Source organism: Penicillium cosmopolitanum, assembly GCF_028827165.1.
Source record: "Penicillium cosmopolitanum strain IBT 29677 chromosome Unknown utg000005l:1.0-4006212.0:1.0-4009387.0, whole genome shotgun sequence".
In the NCBI taxonomy this organism is placed as follows: Eukaryota; Fungi; Ascomycota; class Eurotiomycetes; order Eurotiales; family Aspergillaceae; genus Penicillium; species Penicillium cosmopolitanum.
The window spans coordinates 3180192-3200370 of NW_026622675.1; the positions used below are offsets into that span (position 1 = coordinate 3180192).

The window sequence follows — 20179 nt, forward strand, 5'->3', positions numbered from 1 at the left end:
ATGGTTTAGTGCAGGCACCAGGGACCTTCCACCTTACTCTACTTTATACTATACTCGGTACTCCACTTCTACTTGATACTCTCCTTGATACTCTACTTGATACTCTGCTTGATACTCCTATCCAAAACTGAAGAAAACACCCAGATCCATTGCCACCTATCAGACTACTTTGTCAATGAGATGCTCAAGTTTGAGCACCCTGCACTCGGTACACAAGAGCCTCACTCGCCCCGACTTTCCCATTATTAAGCAGATCCCATCCTCCCTCAATACCATCGGCACCATTGACTCCATCTTTCCAGATAATCTCCAAATCGGGGAAAGTCAGATGGCGCTTACTGAGCAATTTTTCCCACTCCTGGGCCAACTCCTCATACAAAACCTCCGCACCTCGAGCGACAAGGGCACTATCAATAACACCCGAAGTATTGTACTGAACCCTTCCAATATCCTGCTGGGCTCTTTTCGCCATCAATGCGGCCATTTCTTCCGCTGTCATTTTCTATGCATTGCATTAGCGTGACCTCGAAGGCGGGCGGAATGATTAAAACAATACCTTCTGCGGACCACCGATTTGAACAAGAACAACCTTGCTACTCGCCAGCAGTTTGTTCTGCTTGATACCAGCAAGCAATTCGTCGAAAGTTCCCTCTCGCGCACCAAAATCGAGCAAAATAATCTTCGAAGGACCGAGGTTCCGGATCCACTCGATCGACGCAGGGTCTGAAATATCGCTATACGCAATAGCCTTGGAAGGAAACGAGGGTGCAGCAGATTCTGTGGCCCGGGAAAGACCCTCCACTGCCGATGTGACCTGCAAAAAGCCTAGAGGTGCCAATTCCTTCGATTTTCGTTCAAAGAAATAGGCAAATGAACGTCCAGTCTTTCCTGAAGGAGCCAGGCTCACAACCACAGACTTAGACAAGTCCGCGTCATCATCCGTCCAAGTCAAACCCGCCGCATTACCAAGGGGGTGGATAGGTTGGATACCTTCTCGTGGTGAGAATACGTACTCACTCAGGTAGTAACCAGCTTGCCAGATTGCCTGGAAAACAGCCGACCAACCAAGTTTATCTAGCTCGGTAGACTGTGCAACTGTGGAATTTGCGATCGCACCCGCAGACAACGATGTCGGTTGCACGTTGTAGCGATTGTATAGAGGCATGAGTTGTGAACGGTGATCGCTGATCTCGAGCCAATGCCCGCTTAGTGTAGTTGCTTGTAGTTTCAAATCTGTCAACGCGGCGGATGTGGGCCAATACCCGTGCAGTAGTGTTCCTGGAGTCAATTCGGGAATATTGCTCTCTTCAATCGAGGCAAAACCCCAGGCTGGAACGATGCCCCATTTGGATTCGTCGTTGTAGGGGGCTGGATAGGATGGTGAGACGGGGTATGTATTCCACCTGCGTTGACCTTGAGCAATTGTCGCTTTGGTAAGAAAGGATTGACGACTCACCATCCTAACGCACTCCCCAGTTTCGCATAGGTTAAATTATTCGATGACAGAGTAATTAATTGTGTCTTGACACGCAGGCTGGACGGGGCAAGTTGTTGGGGACCGGCAGCCGCAGGAACCGGGAAGGTTGCATGTTGGCTGATATCTAACTTTGACACTACGTGGACCGCCATGGTTGCAGCAATTTTGAGGAGTTTGATTTTTCAAAATCATTGAAATTGGAAGATGGGCGTGTTTTAAAATAGTAAGCTATAATTTACCCCGCCGATCACAAATCAACCGGATTGTTAGGTCTCCGTCGGGAATGCCCCGCTCCGGACAACATCGTCCACCCACTGAGAGGGATTCGGGCTTGTCTTACTGTATAAAGGGGACTCCGCGACTTACTGAGTTTTATGCGCTCCACTCAGGCTTGGAGGATACCGATTTGAATTAAATCCCACGTCAGCAGATACACGGGACTTGTGCGAGTGTATTAAATTGAGTTTATTCGGAAATTAACTATGATTTGACCCAAGAGCCTCATCCCAACCAGAGCCACATCTCAAACACTCCTCTCGTCCATGTAGTATGCCATGTCACCTTTCCCGTATTTATCATGAATACTTTCTCCATTTCCCAGGAAGTGGAAACTATTCTTGGATCGATACTGGAAGTTGAAATGCTCTCCGCCGATATTTTCGAGACAATTATTGAAGTGTAAGATGGAGCCGGGGTATACGGCCGTAACATGTCCGGACGCTTTGCCGTTTTTGTACCAAGATCGGCACCCATCGGACCAGACCATGCGCTTCAGAAATTCCTGGGCATAAACGTTATAGTCGTCCATGGATTCTCTCTTGACATCAATTGACCTATAATTTTCATATTAGCCTGAGAGTATACAAACGAGCTCGGCATAGTAATTGGCCTGCTTACTTGATATCTTCGGTCGCAATCTTTTTGGCCCATCGTAGGATATAGTCACAAGTCCACGATATAGACGCCAGTAGAGAGCCATGAGAGACTACTGCGTTAGGACCACTGAACATGAAGTAGTTAGGCATTGTGTCGACTTGAACAGAGAAAAATGATTCCGGATTGGTCTTCCATCGTTCATCTAACATTGCTCCACCGCGACCGACCAATTTCCAAGAAGGAATGAAGCTGGTGTCGAATCCAGTGGCACACACAATAATGTCAAATTGGTGTTCTTTTCCATCCTTGATTTTAATACCTTCTTCGGTAACTTTCTCAATAGGATCAAAACTCAAGGTCGCATTTGGGTTTGAGAAAACCTCTATGTAGCCTTCTCCGGGCGTCAGGCGACGACAACCAGGATTCCAATCCAGAGAAAGCAATTTTGAAACGACTTCAGGGTCTGGAATCCCTCTTACTTTCTCCTGCATATGCTGCCGACAGAGAGCTGTCAGTTCAACCTGCACCGGATGATCTCTGTACATTCCGTAAAAGAAGCCATTCACGCTGGACAAATAGATGGTATTAATTAATATACTCGGAAATGTCACCCCAGCGACAATGACATACCTGCTCTCCAACTCCCTCCGATACTTGAAATGAGCAACAGGGTCTTCGGTAAACAGCCTTTTCTGCTCTTCCGTATATGCAAAATTGAGCCCGTCCGGGGTTTTGTCTGCGCAAATGTTCACAGAGACCCATGTCGGGTTACGAACAAAGTTCACAAGTTTTTTGGCCTTTGGCTGCATGGCTGTCACGCACTGGATGCCAGATGACCCATTTCCAATCACTGCGACGTTCTTGTTGGTCCAGTCATAGTTGTTGTCCCTGTGAAAGTTAGTATTGCTATCATACACTTCCAAGTCTAGTAAGTGATCTACCAATTTGACGTGTGAACAAGCTTGCCCTTGAATTCAGACAAGCCCTCAATATTTGGCCAATTGGTCTTGCTGCAAGGTGAAAACAAATTGTCAGCTTCTAAATTACCTCAAATTCCGCGCTTCTGGAATTGAATCTTACTTGAGAAATCCTGCAGCGTTGACCAATATATCGACCTCGTCATATTTTACCGACCCGGCTTGATCGACTTCAATCTTCCACTTTCCTAACTCATCGTCCCAAAGAGTTTCCTTCACCCGAGAGTTAAACTGGACATTCCTGTCCAAATTCCACTTCTTCGTTGTCCGCTGGATGTACTCATTAATCTCGGGACCAGGAGCATAAAACTTCGACCAGCTGGGATTAGGCTCGAAAAGAAAGGTGTACGCATCTGGCCCAATGTTAGATAAAAATCAAAGGTCGTAGAAATGTATATCGTACGAGATGGAATATCACTATTCTTCAATCAGCAAACTACCATTAACCGCAGTAGCTACGGGGTAAAGACATACCACGCCACGCCGGGGTATGTATTCTCAAACCAAGTTCCACCAACAGCAGAATTCTTCTCATAAATGACTAGATCAATTACGTCGCTGAGCTTCAGCTCGTGATCAATCTTGTGCGCCAATGTCAAACCGGAATATCCAGCCCCGATACAAGCGATCCGGAGTTTGCGTCGAGTATAGACAGGTTGATCTCTGCAAGGCATCCAGTTTTCCGGATGTTGTCCATTAGCAACTCTGGTTGCGGGCGTTTCGCCTCGGCCATGTTTGTTTGTGGTTCCGTTCGATGCCATGTTTTCAGTCAAAGGGGTTAATATCTCGGCAGAGTTGTAGTTGGGTAAATTCCTGGAAATCTCGATTTCTTAAGTAGAGACACTCTCTCGAGGAACCCCGCAGCGCCAATACAAGACTATAACTTGAAGTAGGCATATCTTGCGCTACTCGTACATAGTGGTCTGCCATTTGCTATCGTTTTCCGTGGCATGCCGGTGAATAGTCACAACGCTGATTTCTGCCTCCGGGTAGTTGTACAAGAAACAAAATCCGACATGCGGCTCTAAGACAAGGCCTGTCTCAGTCGGTAGCTCCGGGGATAGCAACAATCTCCGGATTCTTCCAAGGTTTCTGTAATGATTCAGTTCAAAATTCCCGGCTTTCCCAACGGCTATTGAAGATCGACGTGGCTATGGCTAGTTTGGATCAGCTGGACGCCCCATTTGTCAATGTACAGCAACTTGGCTTAAGTCCGACTTAAGTCCTCCGCCACTCTCTTTTTTAGCATGAAGTATTACTTTTAGCCTCGTGCAGATATCCGGCTTGGCTAGTCAGCCCCTTGACACATCGATTCAGTGGAAGAGTGTACATCCATCACTATATTTAAAATCATGCATATATGCACGACCCCGCGCTGTCAGAAGCATCAGGCCATGCTTACGGCGCTCCATAGGCCCATATTGGTCAGTACCTGCATATAAGGGTGTTTAATTGTCAGAGTTGAAGCCCGCCCTCAACTTCCAAGTCTCTATCTTTCTAAGGGGGGCTAGTAGCCACCTGGGATGGAATGGATTGGCTAATCTATTCTATCTAAGGTAGGTACTAGTATACTACTAGAGGATATTCAATCGGAATAGACAATGAGGGTCAGAAAATTTTGTGTTCATATTGTAATTTTGTCCAAATTTGTATATGGAACACTGCTAATTTCAGACTGAGAAGTTACAGGCGGCCTTCAAGACGGTCAGGTAGAATACTCATATATGCAACTACTGACAAGGCTGAGCTTATGGAGCGCCACACTGGGTGCGCTAGCGACCGTTTAACGCCTCATCCAATTAATACTAGAAGTTACTGGCGATCTGTGTGATTTTCTCTCTCTTTTTTTTCGTTTTTGTGTGTGGACTCGGAGTTAGCATGAAATTTGAATATTTATAGACTGGCTTTACTTTGTATGCATTCTGACTCGACGGGTGCTATGAAACAATGTAAGTGTATGACTTTGGCCCCTTGCAATCACACTTCAACGGTTGCGCACACATGAGTTCTTTATAGGCATCTGACCTGGTAGGACCTGATATCACCACATCCGAATTCTCTCTCAAACTCCTACTACTAGTTACTTCCCATTCATGATAGCCGCCCGGTGTAAGTTTATCGCAATGGATTCGTGCAAATCATCATTTTGTCAATCCACTCTCGAGTCTCAATCCTGTCTGACCTCGATATTACGGAAATAAATTTGGAGCCTCACATTTTTGAAACTCCGAATCATATCGATCAAAAATTGCATAATTAAATCCCGCGGGTCTGATAAAGCCTTAGCACCCGGAGATCGGTTATGAAAATATTGGGGGCCATAGGAGCTTATTTAAAAAGTCCACGTGGCTCATCTCCCGATTTTCGAAACATCGACAGCAAGCTCCGAAGTCCTTCAATCAATCGATCTTTTTTCTTTTCTTCATCGAAAAATTAAAAGCGACCATGCCAGATATTGTGGACCATCTCACTCAAATAATAAGGCAACCCCGCCAGGTCTCGATCCCACCTCCACTGTCTATAGGTCTTGGCGCTTTGGCCTGCATTGGTCTCCTTTACAAATCCAATTCCTACCTATCCAGGCGTGCGTTGAATAGCCCCGCTGGAAAGGATACGTGGGACTGGGATAAGGAAATCGTGGTGGTAACTGGGGGTGCCAGTGGAATTGGAGCAGCAATCGTTAAGCTCTTTGCCGAACAGGGTATTAAGACGATAGGTTTGGATCTTTGCAGGCCCCATCCAGATGCCGGTACGTACATTTATTCTCTCATTAGTACTCTTGTTAACAAGAGCAGAGACAGAAAATGCGTTTTTCTATCAAGTCGACTTGACCAATGTGGAGCACATCAACAGAGTTGCGGAACGGATTCGATCGGAACATGGTGACCCCACGGTTCTGATAAATAATGCCGGTATACAGTGGAATAAGCCAATTCTTGACCTTCCACAAGATCGTCTTCACGCAACATTTGAAGTGAATATTATTTCAAGCTTTCTTCTCGTCAAGGAATTCCTTCCAGCTATGGTATCCAATGACCATGGACATGTCGTGACTGTTGCCAGCCTTGCTTCATTCACAACACGTGCGGTTAATGTCGACTATGCATGCACCAAATCTGCTGCTCTGGCGTTTCATGAGGGCCTTGGTCAGGAAATTCGACATATTTATCGTGCGCCAGGGGTTCGCACGACGTAAGTCTCCAGCTGGCCATATTGATATATCTAATATTAATAACTTCGATTTAGTATTATCCATCCAGGCTGGGTCAAGACACCGCTTATCAAGAAGCTCATGCAGAGTGGAGCTCTTAAGGGTCATCTTCTCGAGCCTGAGGAAGTTGCAGAGGCTATATTAAAGCAACTTAGGTCAACTTTTGGAGCTCAAGTATTCTTGCCATCTAACTTCTGGATACTTTCACTTGTGAGAGGAGCTCCTTCTTGGATACAGGAGCGGATCCGGAACCTTTTGACCACCAGTAGAGGCTACGACCATAATTAAAGAATTAACTTTTGGTGTGTTGCTTTTTAGATACATTTCTCGGTGTAAAAATAGTACAATGGAGGCTCAGCAGCGGTTCCCATCAGTTCTTGAAGATCTTAGGTGAAGTGGATCATGCGTAAATATACTACTCCCAATGAACCAACTCCGTCGCTTCATATAATTGCTTCAATCTAGCTCGTTTGTTATCTTACTTTCGTATGAGCCTTCAAGTTTGCTATGCTTTCATCTATTATTAAACCTCTCAATTGATTCTACCGTTCGCCTCGCCCTAGATTGCCAACATTACGGACCACCCTTCGTAATTTCCCCGGGCTGGAGATCTAGGGAAAATTTGTTTCATGGCCTCAGCCACCTGGGCACCCAATACTAACCTGACTCGGGAATAGTTTTACCTAAATTCATGGATGGATCTGTAGGTTCGTTCTAGTTCCAAGCCTCACGGGCTGAACATATTCCAGGCGAAATATCTCAAACCCAAGTATCTCAACAAACAAGAATTGGATCGTTCAATATCTCGGCCAATCACGCTACAGCCTCTAGGAGCATGGGCTTGGCATGTCTTCCGAACATAGCCACTCGAAGGGAGACAGTCCTCTGTACAAGGAGAAGTGACTGGAGAGGTGGATTTCGACAGCCGATACCTTTGGGTTTTCAGAGTCTTATCTTGTATAACCAACATCGGCAATCCCCTCCATCAACAAGCTCGCGTAGCTCAGTTGGTAGAGCGCGGCACTAGTAATGCCGAGGTCTTCAGTTCAAATCTGGACGTGAGCATTGTCTTTTTTGCATTTTTTGGGGGTCCTTATCCCTTTCGCTTCGATGTTTTTGAAGGTAACGAGACGGTCGATATTGAGGAATTACTATTGAGACGGATCGATGTGTGTGACCACGCTGCTGCGTGGTCACGGTAGAAAAGTTGCCCGCAACCTCCTTCCGGAACTCCCAGTTCGCATGTTCGGATTCTTATTACTTTTGATGCTTTCTAAGAATTTTCAAAAACACATAAGAATTGGATTGATTTTTTCTCGGTCGGCCGTTGATTAATTAATCCCAGATTTGATCTCGTGGTTGACGATTTCACCACCAGTCAAGACTTTCGCAAATTCCGGGCATAGTACTACTAGTCAATCGCCTTCCGGGTCGATTTGTTGAGTTTATTCCGTTCTATCTTCATCTTCCATTTCCGCTTTCTGAAGGATGAGATAAATACTAGTTTCATTGTCTTGTTGGCGGATTTTATTCGTCGTGATAACCATTATTCGAGAAACCCAGGCCGGAACCATATTATATATTGCTGGGAGCTCGGCACAAACTTCAATTATGACCTCAGGAGTAGGTGCAACCAATGCCCAAAAAGGTCTATTTCCAAGGTTTGAAGCTTGTTGGAAGTCGGCTTTATATTAAAGGTAGACTGTGAATCAAGCGATCGACATGATCTATTTAAACAGACGCGCTTAAAAGAATTTTTCATGTCATCATTACTTTTTCTCTAGAAAAAACCGCGATGATAGAACCCTCCAGGCCTACGGAGGGGCGCTAGCCGCTTAGACAAATTTAGCGGCAGATCCTAACCTGTTTTGTAAGTACGGAGGCTACGGCATCCATTTTCGGGTGATAGCCGATGGCTTCCTCGCCCCCGGACCGTGAAATGCTTGGAGATAAGCCGAACTTGAATAAATAAATATAGGACAACCCGAGCCGAGATTAATTTCCATTTTGATTTCACTCTTACGACCAAAGCTGTTACTCTAAGTTCACAGAAATATTCTCAAAACTCCTCTACTTCGCCCCGAAAGACCAACCCCTCGCCGTCACATTCCAGTCGTGCCCCGGGGCCTCAAAAATGGGTATTAAAGACGAAACCGCGACCACGGGAACTTCCCAACCACACATTTGCATCATCGGTTCCTTGAATATTGATTTTGTGACATCGACCCCGCGATGCCCCGGCCCCGGTGAAACTCTTACAGCAACCTCCTTGTCCGTCACAGCCGGCGGCAAGGGTGGAAACCAAGCAACAGCGTGCGGTCGTGCCTCATTTACTTCGAAGGACACACAAGATGTTGCCGTGAGCATGATCGGAGCGGTCGGTGCCGATGATGTCTACTACTCGACCCTTCTCAAGCCTGCTTTCGAAAAGTCCGGTGTCAACACAGCAAGCATCGAAGAGTCCACCGAGGCTCAAACTGGATCAGCCAGCATCATTGTCGAAGAGGCCGCTGGAGGAGAAAATCGCATCCTGGTGGTTCCGGGCGCAAACCATTCTGGCATGATGAATGATACCTCACACATCATCTCTGCCGTGAAGGAGCAGGAAGTTAGCCCTGGAGTCATTGTTTTGCAAGGCGAAATTCCGCGCAAGACTACACTTGGCCTGCTCGAATACTTCAACGGGGGTGTTGCAACCACCAACCGCGCCCACGTGGTCTTCAATCCTGCGCCTGTTTTTCCTGAGGGTATATCGCTTACGGCTCTGAAACACACATCTGTCCTCATTATGAATGAAACCGAGGCGGTCCAAATGTCGAGGTCAATTGTTGGTCTTCCTGTTTCTGACTCGACCCAGCCCACCGAACTAGACGATTTGCAACCCGAGGAGCTTGCACCAAGATTCCATGAGCTGGCTCATGTTCAGATTGTGGTCATCACTCTCGGGGCTAAGGGTGTTTACTTCTCTACTCGGACCGGCCGGCGTGGCGTTGTGCCTGGAGTTAAGGTGTTGAAGGTTGTTGATACTACAGCTGCGGGTGATACTTTTGTAGGATACTTTTCAACTGCTCTCGGTCGATTCCTTGCGACCGGTGCATCTTTGGAGTCCTTTGATGATCAGATTGAGGCTGCTGTGTCAAAAGCAAACGCTGCTGCCGCCAAGTGCGTTCAACGAAGAGGTGCTATGCAAAGCATCCCCTTTGCTTACGATATGGAATAATGAGGTTATAAAAGATAAATACATACTAGACTATATATGGACATGAAAAGATGAAACAAAATGGGAAACGGCGCTTAAATGATTTCATGAAATACATAATACTACCACACTAAATATCTTGCTCATCAGACCCGTCGTCATACCGCGCTATTCTCCATACAGACCGGAGCGCTTCCCTTTCACGCTCAAGGTTAATGCCTGTCGTATTTGTGATTTTCTGCAACACCTCAAGTAAAACGATTTGCTGCGACTCATGGGTCATCTCTCGCGCAATCAGAAGTAGCCCCACGACAAGTATCGGGTCAAACTGCTCCGGCGAGTCATTACTGGTTGCAATACCAGCTATTGACTGGGCATGCCAGATGTGAGAGGTGAAACAACGTGGTCCAGGAAGCGACTTCAAGAGTCGTGGCTTATGCGTTAAGAGTAGAAGTGACGTTATGTGGTAAACGGTATTGGCGACCAGCGCCATTGGCGTTGTGAAGATGAGGATGGGGAAGCCCGTGTCATGATCAGGGTCCAGTTGATCTGCTTCTCCACCCCGGACATCCACAATCTGCTGTGCGTCAACTGGACGCTCATTATACCACTTTTGACAATCTGTCCAAAGGAATGTCCACTGTGATAAAAAGTGTGACTGTCGCAAGGAAGGATAAGCCGCTAGCTCTGGTGATCCAGCTGCTTGTGGAGAAGTCACATCCGACGGATCTCCGTATATTAAAGCAAGGCTATGTCCAAGTAGACATAGCGCGTGATTGTACACTCGGTGGACGGAAGGCGTTTGTGAGTTTTTGTGAGGGGTGTGTATAGGCGACCCATCGCGTTGGAGGAATGAGCGAAATGGAATAAGAGGCGATTTGGACGTCATCAGAGATGATGCAAGATCTAAAAATGGGAATTTGATCAGTTTCGTTCCTGTAGCAATTCACCAGGGGAGTACTGACCAAGGCGAAAATGCAGCCAAAATAGCTCTTCGCCCATTTCCTCCTCCAGCACAGTAGGCATCACAAGACCACCAGCATCAATGTGAGCCTCTAGCTTATCTCTCCACCCTTGGACGCCGGATGGTAAGAGATCTTGTAATAGCAACAAGGCTTGACCGGTACGTCGCAACATGTCAGTCTCCATAGCCAGGCTCGCTTCTGCTTCCTTGCGAAATCGAATACTGCCACCAACATCTTGGCTCTGGGAGCCCAGAGCGAGGAGCTGTCTTTGACTTGCAGACAAAGCAAGAATAGCAGCTTGGAGAGGCCGGTTCGATCTGGAAATGAGCAGGGCTTGGACTCCAAATGCACAATAGGGATCCCCGACGTCAATCCAAGGACTAACAGAGTACCGGAAATGGCGCAGAAGGTCTGTCTCATAGTTGCTGATCACACTTATTGGCCTTCGTGGTAAGAGCGAGTAGTCTCTGGTTAAGCGAAGATACTCCAGGCTTAAGGGGCTACCACCGGGGTGGCTGCCAGGGAGACCAAGAACAGTCTGTAAAGTTGACTGCCCCTGCGAATTGTGGGGAGGTGTATTAGATGCCAAGATATCATTTAAACCGACTGTCGTACGGTTGCCACTGGGGTTAAGAAACGGACCCTGGCCCGTTGGATTCAGTGTGCCTTGAGCTGTGAGTGAAACGTCGCTGGAATCGGTCGCTTGTGTATCTTGATCCAGAGACTTCTCCTTGCTTTTCACTGTAGCATGTGCAACCGGGGAGTCATCAACGAACTAGTTGTACGGTCAGCTATGTTGTTAAATAAATTCCAGCCTCACTTACACTGATCGCGCCATACACATGTCGTCCGCCTGGCGCATCCCCTGATCGTGGGGGTACAAATGCCAAGTCAGAGCCATACTTGCAAGTAAAGCCCTTTACTTCGCAGTTGGCACATCGCGGCTTTTGCTCGTCGCCTGCTTGCTCGTTAGCTTCTTTGCCCGAGGAACGCACAATGAAAAGATTGTCACCGACATTTTCGTCGCCTTTTGCGGCACGTCAGACACCCCGTCCGAACCCGTTGCTTGCCTGCGGGTGTAGGTTTCCGGGGCATGGTGTTAGTATAGTATGCATGACCCCGGATTGTGAAGGAGACCAAAAGCGCGATCTGGAGGCTCCTTTCTCCCCAAAAAGTGCTCTCCGGAGGATGCCGCGCAAAGTCGGGGCCCGTTGTGGGGCAAATCACCCGATCTGCCAGGCTTGCGGCTTGGACCGCGTTTTCATTATGTTTTCATTCTTGTGTCTGGGTCTGTGGAGGCGGAGGCGGATTCGGACGCCACCCGATAGAACGTTCAGCGATCGCTCGATCTAGGCACTAAATATCGAAGGCTTATACATACATATCCACAAGAGACCCATGGATTACTATGCACTTGATAGATAAGATATGGAACTACTAGTAGGAGATTAGGAGGACCCTGGGAATTGTGGAAATATTTCGTAGAAAGGTCTTGAACTGCATTATGATACTAGTTTTCCAAAGCAAGGGATGGCCTAATCATTCCTCACACCGATTATTGCTAACTTGAAAATTCTACAGACTCTCAATATACTGGGAGCCCTCTTTCTTCTCCAAATCGCGCCCAGTGGCACTACCAAGGCGCTCAATGAAGGCCGTGAGGCCAACTTCTCTCTGAGCCTCGCGGAGAAGTTCCGCATCTTGCTCTCCAGTGTGGCTGCCGAAAACGCGATCCATCTCCTCGAGACTGGCATTCTTGGTCTCCGGGAGGAAGAAATAGACCCAGAAGATACCGACCAGGAGGAAGCCGGCGAAGAAAATGTATGTACCCCACTGCCAAGCTTGGAGCATGGGAGGCACGAAGAAGGCAATAGCGAAGTTGTTGATCCAGTTGCTAGACGCGCCAATTGAGGCACCCTTGGCGCGAATGGAGAGAGGGAAAATCTCGGAGACAAGGGTCCATGAGACAGGACCCCAGGTGGCTCCAAAACCTGCGATATACAGCCAGATAAGAGCAACCGCACTCCAACCGGCTGCGACATGACCGGGCCAATCGTGCTGGAATTTCGCGACGATTATTCCGACAATCACCATGCTGACAAACATGAGAGCAGAGCCTCCAAGAAGCATAGGCTTGCGACCAATCTTGTCGATGACCAACTGTGAGAGAGTTAGCGGAAAGCTTTTCGGAATATTTCAAGGTAGATACTTTACTTACCATGCCGGGAATAGTGCTAATAATGAAAACAACACCAGTGACTCCGGTAGCGAGGAGAGCAATGGTACCACCAGTTAGACCAAGACTGACAAAGACGTTGGACGCATAATAAATGATTGCATCAACACCACTCCACTGCTGGAAGAACATGACCATCCAGGCAGTAGCGACACGCTTGAAGTTGTCCATCGAGCGAACACAGTTGGCATATTGAGCAACCTGGTTCATGAAAACGCTTTGGCGCTCGCGCTCCGCCAGCTTGGGCGACGACTTGGCAAAAGCACGCTTTTCGAAGAGGGCCTCGGCCTTGATCTCCAAATACTCGACTTGAACCAGCTCGTGCTCGACGGGCAGCTTGCGCATCCATGCCAGAGTAGACTGGGCTTCTTCATCACGGCCCTGCTTGACCAACCAACGAGGCGAGAAGGGCATAAACCAGATTCCGCATGCCAGGCAAATGGCGGGGATACCTTGAATGATAGAGGGAAGACGCCATGCCATGTCGGATTGAGTCTCGCCGACACCACCAATGTTGTTGCTGCCGTATCCAACCCAGAAGGAGATCATAATTCCGAGAATAGTGGCGAACTGATAGAATGAAACGAGCAAGCCGCGCATTTCGGGGGCAGCAAGCTCAGCGTTGTACAGTGGGCCGACACCACTGAACAAGCCGACACCCAGACCAGTGAAAAACCGTCCCGCATAGAGGAGAGATGGGTTTCCGGCAGTGGCGCCAATATAGAGATAGCTGCCCAGAATAACCCAGCAGCAGGCGAAGAACATGGTGTATTTGCGGGAGTAGATTTCTCCAAGAATACCGGCGGCCAACGAACCCGCAATACCTCCCAATTGGAGAACGGATGTTAACCAGCCAGTTGCTGTAGACGATGCGACGACGGTGGGGAAGTTTTCAGTAAACCGGGTCATGACCAGGGATTGGCCCAAGACACCTTGCTGGTATCCATACTCGAATCCACCAAAGCTAGATTGCAGAGTTAGTGGTGCGCACAGAAATTTTAAATCACCCAAAGGCAAACAGGAAAACTCACGAAGCAAAGAAGGCGATTAGTAGAACTTTAGGATTGGCAAAAATTGACTGCCACATGGACTTCTTCGCGATTTGGATACGCGGTGCCGTCTCCACATCAACGGACGTTCGGTCCGACATACTGAAAATGAAGAAAAAGGAGATCGGGCAGAGCAGGAACAACAAGAAACCTGTACTCGTAGAAGGGGAATTTTCAACGGCGAGAATGTCGATCTGCGAAATTATGGGGAAGTCATGTCTTATACCTTTTTTGAACCATCCTCCTTCGAATGTACGGGGCCATCACCCGCGCAAAAAAAAAAAGCCAAAACGCCTCTTTCCCCGGTCTCGGGAGGCCGAATCGCGTGGTTTTTCCCCGGAACGCTGCAAAAACGTGGAGGCAAAGACAAGTGCGGACAAGTGCGGAGCAGGCCCTTAACCAAAAGCTAATGGGGTGTAGGCTCTGATATCCCGATTCGGCGAAACATTCGGGTTCGGGGTGGATCCACTCGGTTAGCGAAGGGGGAAATCGGAGGCATCCCGCGTGAATTCCATGGGATTTGGCCCATTAGCGTGTCGAGTTGCAGGAAATATGACACCCTAAAATGCTTTAGCTCCTGATGGCCTGACGCACCTGCATAGTGTGGGCACTGGCCCTGAACTCTGTCGCTGCTTTGGGAAATCAGAGCCACGGGCTTGCTCCCTAAGTCAGTTCCATGCGGGGATCGTGGAGAACGTGGAGGATAATCGCATGGCGATTGACATCAGAAAACCCAATTGTCGGGAGATAATCGGGTATGGCCGATGAGAAGTCTGGGGTAGGCAGCAGGAAATGTTTACTTGTAAATATAAAAGATCCGGTGAGAGAACGAGGCTGAAGACGATCAATAGCTCTCTCACGATTTGATTTTGGCCTTTTCCCCCGATTTTTCATCATGCATTGGCCCACTTCGTTGCCGCTGCTTTGCAGCACTATCCTCCCATTCGTCACTGGTAGTCTTGCGCTGCCGAAGGCACGGTCGAATAAGCACTATGCCATCATGGACAATGATTGGTACACGGCAGGATTTGTTCCGTATTTAATCGCTCTTGATGGAGGCGTTGATGTGCTGGGACTAGCGTCAGGTGAGATCACGTCTCACTCCCTTGGGTTGTCTTTGGTTTAGCTAGCTAACGCTAACTCTCCAGATACTGCCAATTCCTGGCAACCCCAAGTGGCATTGCATGCTGTCGCCACCCTCGAGGCCGGCAACCTCAGCTGCATTCCAGTTTACCCCGGCGCCACTTGGCCCTTGATCAACACCCCAGAACGATTCCAAGCATGGGAAACCATTCACGGAAAGCTCCCCTGGGAAGGTGCCTTCGCCCCAGAGAACAAGACCCTCGAAGCGCAAGGCAATGATCCCACCTCGGGCAATCCAAACCGCATCGTGAAGGAGGCTTTCAAGGAGGGATACCCTAAGGGCAAGCCCGACAACTCTACTTCTGCGGCGAACTTTATGGTGGAAATGGTCCACAAGTATCCAGGCCAAGTGTCTATCTACTCTGCTGGTTCTTTGACCAACATCGCCTTGGCCGTCCGCATGGACCCCCAGTTCGCATCGCTGGCTAAAGATCTAGTGATCATGGGTGGATATGTCGATCTCAACATGCTCGAGGCTACGGGTAGCATTATGCTCGCTGACTATCAATCTGATGTAAGCCCCACGTTTCAAGTAAAAGCCTTCAAGCTCTAACACATATTAGATTAACCTCATGATCGACCCGGAGGCATCCAAGATCGCTTTGACTGCGGACTTCCCTGAGATCACCATTGCTGGCAATGTTGCAAACCAGGTCTTCCCCACAAAGGAATTCGTCGAGGAGGTTGCCTCTGTCAAGAACCCTTACTCAGAGCTTTTCTCCAAATACTATGACCTTTCTTTCCCTTTCTGGGATGAGACAGCCGCGGCCCTAATGGTTGACCCTTCCCTTGCTACTAACCAGACCTCGGGTAAGTGGAAAGCGAGCAACCTGTTCTTGACCGAAAAATCTAACTCTTTCGCGTTTAGTGTACCTCGATGTGGACACTTCCTATGGAAGCCCCAATTATGGCAACATCCACGTCTACCAGAAGGCACTCGCTCCCGGTGGTATTCGCCAGGTGAACTACGTCTTTGAGGTTGATGCCGACAAGTTGAAGAATCGGGTTAAGCACGCTCTGCAATATCCAAAGACTTGCGCGGATCTGAAGAAATAAGAATGGAAAGCTGCCGATGTGTTTAGATCCAGTTATCTTAAAATCGTATATAAACTTGTCGCCATGCATGTATCTTGGGCGTCTGCACGATTATTTTAAATACCATGTATATTAAGCGTTCTTTCTAAGATATTCTTCCAGGGATTTCAAATGTGAAGACGCCCATTTTTCAATGCTTAAATCGCAGACAAAATCTCACCCGGCTCATATCCCCAAGCTCTTTCAAGATCCTTCAATCTCCAGAGCGCACCCCACCCAGTTGTCTCCTCGACTATTTTGAATAGTTTGGCGACCTCAATATGCTCGCTGTTGTGACTGAGAAATTTGCCTGCGATGTAAAGTGGCTGAATAGCATTAATCAAATTTCCACTGTGTGGGTTCGTAAGCGAAATACCGCACACTCTCCGCGCATGCCAAATTGCGGAGTATTGTGGCTTCGCAGGAGGCAGAATTTTCTCCGGTGGCTTCATGTCGAGCATCATGATGCACGATGCATGATACAGCTGATTCCCACTTATGGCGGCATAATGCGCATAGAGTATCTCTGGGAAAATCTGTCCACCACCCAGCCCCGTTGTTTTGATGGGTAACATGGCTGGGGGTCGCTGTTCCAGCCAGTATTGAAGTTCATCCCAAAGGCAGTCCCACTGCTCGACGAAGGATCTGGTGTCATCGACCATCTCACCAAGTTCAAGATGTCTGATTTGCCGACTTGCGAGGCCGCATGTTTTCGCGCAGAGATATACTGCCCAGTTCGCATGCATGTCTGGCGATGTACGGCTCTTTTGGCAAAATAAGTCCCGAATCATGTCCTCTTGTTCTTTCGGACATGATGCTTCTGGCATGGCAGGTACCCATTTTTCCAGTGGCAGAACTGTGCTCTCTGCACCGTTGGAGATAATTGCCCCGCAGAGCTCCATGCGCGCATAGCACCAGAAAACTGCTTGTAGGTGCCCCCCCTGACAGGCCGTTCACGTTGAAAGAATCGAAAAGTGCCGCGCAGCCCTCGACATGGCGGCGCCAATCGCGTGGACTGACGGACATCAACTCCATTACGGCTAAAATGCAGACCGTAACCAATACATTTGGATCTTTGGCTTGCAGACAAGGCGCTAATAGTCGTATTGATTCCTGGTATAGCTCTAGGCTATCGTAGGCCTTGTCAAGGCAAGCTTTGCGCTCATTTTGGCGGGCGGAGAATGCGAGAATAGCGTAGAATAATGTTGGCGACTTCTGCGCCAGGATTGGAATGTGGACACCAAAATGGCGCGACTCGTCGAATTTGTCCAAGTACGGCGCACATTCCGTGATCCAATTCTTCAAATAATAAATCAGTCGTATTTTGGGAATCGATACCCGCGTAAAGTCCAAGCTCGGACGTGATGCTCGGGGGCCAGGGCCATCCAGGGGTTCTGACGGCGTGGGAGACGTGTATGTGTTTGGCTCGAGACTGGAAACCGCCGAGAATAAAACACAGCGAAGTTCTTCCTGTAATTCTAGGAAGCGCGGGTTGGCGGCATACTCGTCCGCACTTGAAAATGTACCTGGCGATAAAAAAGCCTCTTCTTCAAAAAGCGAAGAGGTAGTATTGAAAGAATCGGGCAGTCTCCCATCGGGAATAATTGGAGGAACTGGGCCATCCATTTGTCTGTGTAGTATCTGGTCGGTTCTGGGAATCTGGGGTAACAAGGAAAGAGAAAAGGTGGAGCGCTGAGATGTTGGCGGGAGGCAAATTAAATTAGTCACGGAAAGCCTCCGCCAATATTTGGTGAGCAAATATGGATCCACGGGTCTTAGGCATCTTTGGCGTTGAATATTGGAATTAGTCTTTTTTTTTTAAGATGACAGAACTTGAAGTTGAAAAAGCGTATATTTAAGGACAATAATCAACAGCGCCCAGATCACCACTCCACTCATAGTGCACCACATCAATGATTTTTCTCAATACATTTGGCTGCAGGAGGTCCCGAGTGGCATCCGCAAGCCATGCTAAGTGCGAAGTGGGTTCTTTCCGATAAACATTATATAGCTTGTCCATTTCGACTCGTCTCTTCGAAACTCGAGGGCCCTGGTCACCAAGTGTGCCGTATGGTTGTAATGCTTGGAGAAGTCGCTCATAGCGAGTTGCATCCAACTGTGAGTTGTATATGCAAGCAGCATCATTTTTCACTTTCCGTATACCCTCCAATATCTCAAACACTTTGTGATGTGCCCCAAGAATTGCCCAGTTGCAATACCCCATGACAACTAATGCCCCGACCTCAGAAGTCTCAATAACTTCGATGACCGAGTCAAGGCACTGCACGATCATTCGATCAAGGTATCTGCACAGGTCTCCTCTTATCCCACGGAGAATAACATTTTCACGTTGTTTGCGCATAGTGTCGCCGCGGAAATCCACAAAATCATTGATATAAACACATGCGTCCACCACATGCATGAACTCGTTCTCAGTGAGTTCCTGGCCCGTTGCCAGAGACGCGGTCATCACACCATGGAAGGCAGCCACATCTATATGGCGATGGATACCAAGACCAGTCATCCTGCTTCCATATATTCCGTCTGGAAGCTTGTTCCTCGAATGATCACGGAAATGTCCTAGAATGCGACATTGAATCATATAGGCAGACAAGTTATCGAATTGCCAATCTGTCACGCGCCCCGCTAAATTGCATAGCTTCAAAAACGCCATTGCACCAGCACCAACACGCTGAAGCAAAAGCAAACCAGCCGCATCTGCAGCTTCGCAATAGTCGCCGATCAAAATATCATTACAGGAATCAGCGACCGCTCGCGCCAGTCCCTCATCGCAAATTCCTGCCCCGCAGGCCATGACACCAAAGTACTTTGCATCGGCGCAGATCTTTATTTGTTCATGGGTCGGGTATATCTGATTCCCGATTGTCGCATTCCCATCAACCTTGGTATTGGGCCGGCGGTCGGGTGCTCGAATCTCGGTTATGGAATTTGCTGTTCGACGGCCGCGGCATGTGTCTGGCGTGGTTTGAATGTCCATATTGGCGTGTATCAATTCTTCCACGGCATGTCGAAGCTTCTTAATTGTGAAAAGACCGGTGCTATGCCATTCGCTCTGATGTGCGATGACTATTTCCATTGATGATTTCATACTGGAAATCGCTTCGCATATATTGTCTCGTGGATTGATGGGAAGACCCTTTTTAAGTTTGATTATGTCCGTCGTTTCGCAGTCACATTTTGACTGGGGGTTGTATGTTTGGGAAGCAAGATTGGTTTCATCGCATGATGGTGGATGAGATCCTCCAAAGCTGATGTTACCAAGTGTCATATGGTGTTTGAATGAAGAAATGGCCAAGATGAGCTGGTCGTAGTGAATGAGTCGATCGATTTTACCTTCATCGAATAACATCGCAAGATCATGAAGACTCAAAGTATGAGAAGCGGAATCTTGCTTGCTATTGTCATCAAACAAGAGCCACGCATCGCTCCATGCCAAATAGATGTCGAGCAAACTCGGCTCCACCACGGGCGCTATCTTGGAAATCATTATGAAGGCGGGGCGTTATATAGGTTCAAATTATTTCTATGACTCTTTAAAGTAGCAGGCCTTGCCTTCTTAAATATCCTCGCTATCCATTCACCAAAACTTATCTTTCATACCTGCGGATACTTGCACTCGGCGAAGTCCGTTTTTTGTCCCGGACTAAACAGGCGCGGCAGCACTAACCATTATTCACGATGCTGCAGAGCCACGAAGCCTCCCCACCTTGTGAGAAATAAAAGCCGACGACGGAATCGCCGGTCCATACCTTTGAACAGATACTTTGCCAACGTGCAATTCATTTCCTGAAACTGCATCTGTTTGTACCTTTGGAAAAAAAGTTGACGTATTTATATGCAGGTCGCTCAAACCACCGAGGCTCCGAGGACAATCATTGGCTCGTACACCCCGGCATATGCAGGTATCCTGAGCCACTTCAGCACAAAGTCCACAGTTCGTGGCTGAGGTCT

General features: G+C 48.0%; 8 protein-coding genes across 8 annotated transcripts; 3 read left to right on the forward strand and 5 right to left on the reverse strand.

The window, feature by feature from the left end:
• Positions 1–184: 184 nt before the first annotated feature.
• On the reverse strand, positions 185–1629 carry N7509_004199 (DUF2855 family protein; the record flags this gene model as incomplete). Its single annotated transcript, XM_056628836.1, has 3 exons — positions 185–502; positions 557–1403; positions 1457–1629. 3 exons carry the CDS (start codon positions 1627–1629, stop codon positions 185–187), a joined length of 1338 nt encoding a protein of 445 aa, XP_056491570.1.
• A 371-nt stretch (positions 1630–2000) lies between these two features.
• Positions 2001–4091, reverse strand: N7509_004200 (flavin-containing monooxygenase; the record flags this gene model as incomplete). Its single annotated transcript, XM_056628837.1, has 7 exons — positions 2001–2310; positions 2375–2920; positions 2984–3241; positions 3295–3363; positions 3434–3683; positions 3734–3747; positions 3805–4091. 7 exons carry the CDS (start codon positions 4089–4091, stop codon positions 2001–2003), a joined length of 1734 nt encoding a protein of 577 aa, XP_056491571.1.
• A 1684-nt stretch (positions 4092–5775) lies between these two features.
• On the forward strand, positions 5776–6829 carry N7509_004201 (NAD(P)-binding protein; the record flags this gene model as incomplete). The annotated part of the gene is made up of 3 exons (XM_056628838.1): positions 5776–6079; positions 6105–6522; positions 6577–6829. The coding sequence occupies 3 exons, from the start codon at positions 5776–5778 to the stop codon at positions 6827–6829; spliced, it is 975 nt and encodes a 324-aa protein (XP_056491572.1).
• A 1846-nt stretch (positions 6830–8675) lies between these two features.
• Positions 8676–9761, forward strand: N7509_004202 (ribokinase; the record flags this gene model as incomplete). The annotated part of the gene is made up of 1 exon (XM_056628839.1): positions 8676–9761. One exon carries the CDS (start codon positions 8676–8678, stop codon positions 9759–9761), a length of 1086 nt encoding a protein of 361 aa, XP_056491573.1.
• A 109-nt stretch (positions 9762–9870) lies between these two features.
• On the reverse strand, positions 9871–14091 carry N7509_004203 (MFS transporter/fungal specific transcription factor domain-containing protein; the record flags this gene model as incomplete). The annotated part of the gene is made up of 6 exons (XM_056628840.1): positions 9871–10646; positions 10706–11480; positions 11530–11732; positions 12289–12865; positions 12924–13905; positions 13973–14091. 6 exons carry the CDS (start codon positions 14089–14091, stop codon positions 9871–9873), a joined length of 3432 nt encoding a protein of 1143 aa, XP_056491574.1.
• A 794-nt stretch (positions 14092–14885) lies between these two features.
• On the forward strand, positions 14886–16189 carry N7509_004204 (uncharacterized protein; the record flags this gene model as incomplete). The annotated part of the gene is made up of 4 exons (XM_056628841.1): positions 14886–15075; positions 15139–15647; positions 15697–15943; positions 16002–16189. The coding sequence occupies 4 exons, from the start codon at positions 14886–14888 to the stop codon at positions 16187–16189; spliced, it is 1134 nt and encodes a 377-aa protein (XP_056491575.1).
• Positions 16190–16365: 176 nt separating this feature from the next.
• Positions 16366–17833, reverse strand: N7509_004205 (putative C6 transcription factor; the record flags this gene model as incomplete). Its single annotated transcript, XM_056628842.1, is given in 2 exon segments — positions 16366–17148; positions 17165–17833. 2 exon segments carry the CDS (start codon positions 17831–17833, stop codon positions 16366–16368), a joined length of 1452 nt encoding a protein of 483 aa, XP_056491576.1.
• A 229-nt stretch (positions 17834–18062) lies between these two features.
• N7509_004206 (uncharacterized protein) lies at positions 18063–19715 on the reverse strand (the record flags this gene model as incomplete). Its single annotated transcript, XM_056628843.1, has 1 exon — positions 18063–19715. One exon carries the CDS (start codon positions 19713–19715, stop codon positions 18063–18065), a length of 1653 nt encoding a protein of 550 aa, XP_056491577.1.
• Between the last annotated feature and the right edge of the window lie 464 nt (positions 19716–20179).